The sequence below is a fragment of the Apis dorsata genome, unplaced genomic scaffold, assembly GCF_000469605.1.
Source record: "Apis dorsata unplaced genomic scaffold, Apis dorsata 1.3 scaffold_919, whole genome shotgun sequence".
Classification (NCBI taxonomy): domain Eukaryota; kingdom Metazoa; phylum Arthropoda; class Insecta; order Hymenoptera; family Apidae; genus Apis; species Apis dorsata.
Genome location: NW_006264030.1, coordinates 192,005 through 194,348, shown reverse-complemented (window position 1 = coordinate 194,348; position 2,344 = coordinate 192,005). Strand labels below are relative to the sequence as shown.

The window sequence follows — 2,344 nt, the reverse complement described above, 5'->3', positions numbered from 1 at the left end:
AAGTACCATTAATATGGAACAATATATAAGAAAAATGTCCAAAGTATTCAGAAAATATTAAATTAATTTTTTTTATATATTATATATAGATATATTAAGAAACATAAATCTAATAATTTAAACAATATAAAATAAATAACAATAATAAAATAAATAACAATATAAAATAAATACAATACACTAACTAAAACAAATTACCAATTGATCAGAATATTATATATAGTTTATAAAAGATTTAAAAGATTTAGATAATTGGAATTATAAAAAATTATATATTATTATATATATTATATATTACTTATAAATATAACAGTAATAACAAAATATGCATTTTTAATGATACAAAATAATAAATGGAATTAGATCAATCAAGATAGTATAATTGAAAATAATGATACTAAAAAAAATTACTTAATTAATAGTTTAATCTGAAGTTTATTGGGTTCTGTGAAACTTGTTTGATATAATTTAAAGAAAAATAAGAAGGATAATTAAATGAAATAGAAATAAAAACAATTTCATTTGTATTTTAATTTTATAACAAATTTTATCTATTGAATGGATATACTTGAATTATATATATAATTATATTTTTATGCATATGATTATATTTTTATTTCTTTCATTATATAAATTATAATGAAGAAAATATTGTTATCAATTTATCAATTTAGGATGAAATATAATTTTTTTTTTAAATTTAAATAAAATTGTCATAATGTATTTTGTATAATTTTTAAGTAATATATTAGAAATATATATTATTATAATTATATTACTAGAATATATTATTTTAATTAACATATATGTAATAACTTATCTTTTCCTCTGCTATATTAAAAAAATTAAATTTTAAATTTATAAAATTATATTATATAAATATAATTTTACTTTTTTTATATATATAATTATATGTTTTCTTTTTTTTGTTAATATAGAAATATTCGATTTTTATTTAGGAAATTATATATACTAATTATTATTGTGTATAATATCATTTTATCAATTTAAGAAGAAATATTTTTTCTCTATTTAATGTGAAACATAATACTAATAGAATTTTTTCTTTATAAGAGAAAATAAAAAAGATACAAAATATTTTTGTATTTTTTCCAACAGCATTTTAGAAGCAATATTTTTCTTTTAACAGTAAAAGACAACGAAGTCTAGCAACCCCTTTTAACTGAACAATGTCGCAATCAGGAAATGCAATGATCGGAAAATTAGCCAATGTAATAAATGATGAAAATTACTATTATGTTGGTGTAAAAGCATCTCCATTTGCGAATGATTGTGTTGTCTTTGGTTTAAATTCGGATGAAATTTTGGCTCTTTCCAAGCGTTTTCCGAATTCTGGATCAGATGTGGTCAACGGTGTTATGATTAAAGGTTACCATTACCTACTTTTTATACTTTTTTCACAGAATAATTTTTTTATGTTTAATTAATCAATTTCTTGAAATATTGTTTGATATAATTTGTAAAAGTATTATAAAAAATATCTCTCAAAGAAATATGCAATTGCAGTTTTTAAATAATATATTTTATCTCAGGAAATTAATAATAAAAATAGATTTATGATTAAAGTTTTTTCTTGGTAATATTTATTATATTTTTATCATTTAAAATTTAAAATTAGTTTTAAATTTTTAACAATAAAATATTGAATTTATTATAAGAATATTATATATTAATAAATTCATAATAAAATAGCAATGATATTTTTTAAGATATTATATTCAAATATTTTATCGAAGTTCAACATTAATATATTTTATTAATACGATATTTCTTTTTTAATTTGAGCAATAAAATTTATTACAGGACCACCTTTTTCCATCATTAATGCCTTGGCAGAATTAGGATATCGAGTTATTTGTAGCACGGGGGAGGCCGAAATACTTTGGACATTGCAAAGAGAATTGTAAAGTCAACAATTTATATTCTCAGGATTATATTTATAAGAGAAAAATACTACTTATATACAAGACAAATGCGAGTAAGCTTGCTAATATGCATGCAGATTGAAAAAAAAAGTATTATATTATTTATTTATATACGAAAAATTTATACATGTAAAACACGTAGTATATGAAGTTCACTTTCATTATCAAATTTTTATCAACATTTTTTAACTTGCTCTCGAGATATGTACTTTTTATGGGATATATTTGTATTAATAGTTTTTCATGAAAAATTTTGGCATATTATATTTTCACATATTATATTCGTAAAAAATATATAATAGATTAAAACAATCATACATCGAAATGTATATTAAATGCATTTAATTTTTGCAATTTTCAAGCAAATTTTAAAAAAGTCTTCAGTTCATTTTTATATG

At 18.4% G+C, this 2,344-nt stretch overlaps 1 protein-coding gene across 9 annotated transcripts in view; it reads left to right on the top strand.

Moving 5' to 3' along the window:
• Positions 1-2,344, top strand: part of LOC102681532 (ankyrin repeat domain-containing protein 39-like) — an 8,449-nt gene that overhangs the window by 4,253 nt on the left and 1,852 nt on the right. For 2 of the 9 annotated variants that reach the window (XR_422773.2, XR_422774.2), the window contains exons 4-5: positions 1,151-1,389; positions 1,825-2,036. The exons of 3 other annotated variants lie outside the window; for them this stretch is intronic. Coding sequence is in view for 4 of the 6 variants with exons in the window: in XM_031514166.1 (XP_031370026.1) it covers positions 1,191-1,389; positions 1,825-1,928 (303 nt within the window). In the remaining 2 variants the exon portion in view is untranslated. Of the gene's footprint in view, positions 1-1,119; positions 1,391-1,824; positions 2,073-2,344 lie in introns of those variants that run through there. 4 more of the 9 variants (XM_031514166.1, XM_006623579.2, XM_031514165.1 and 1 more) reach the window with 4 other exon arrangements.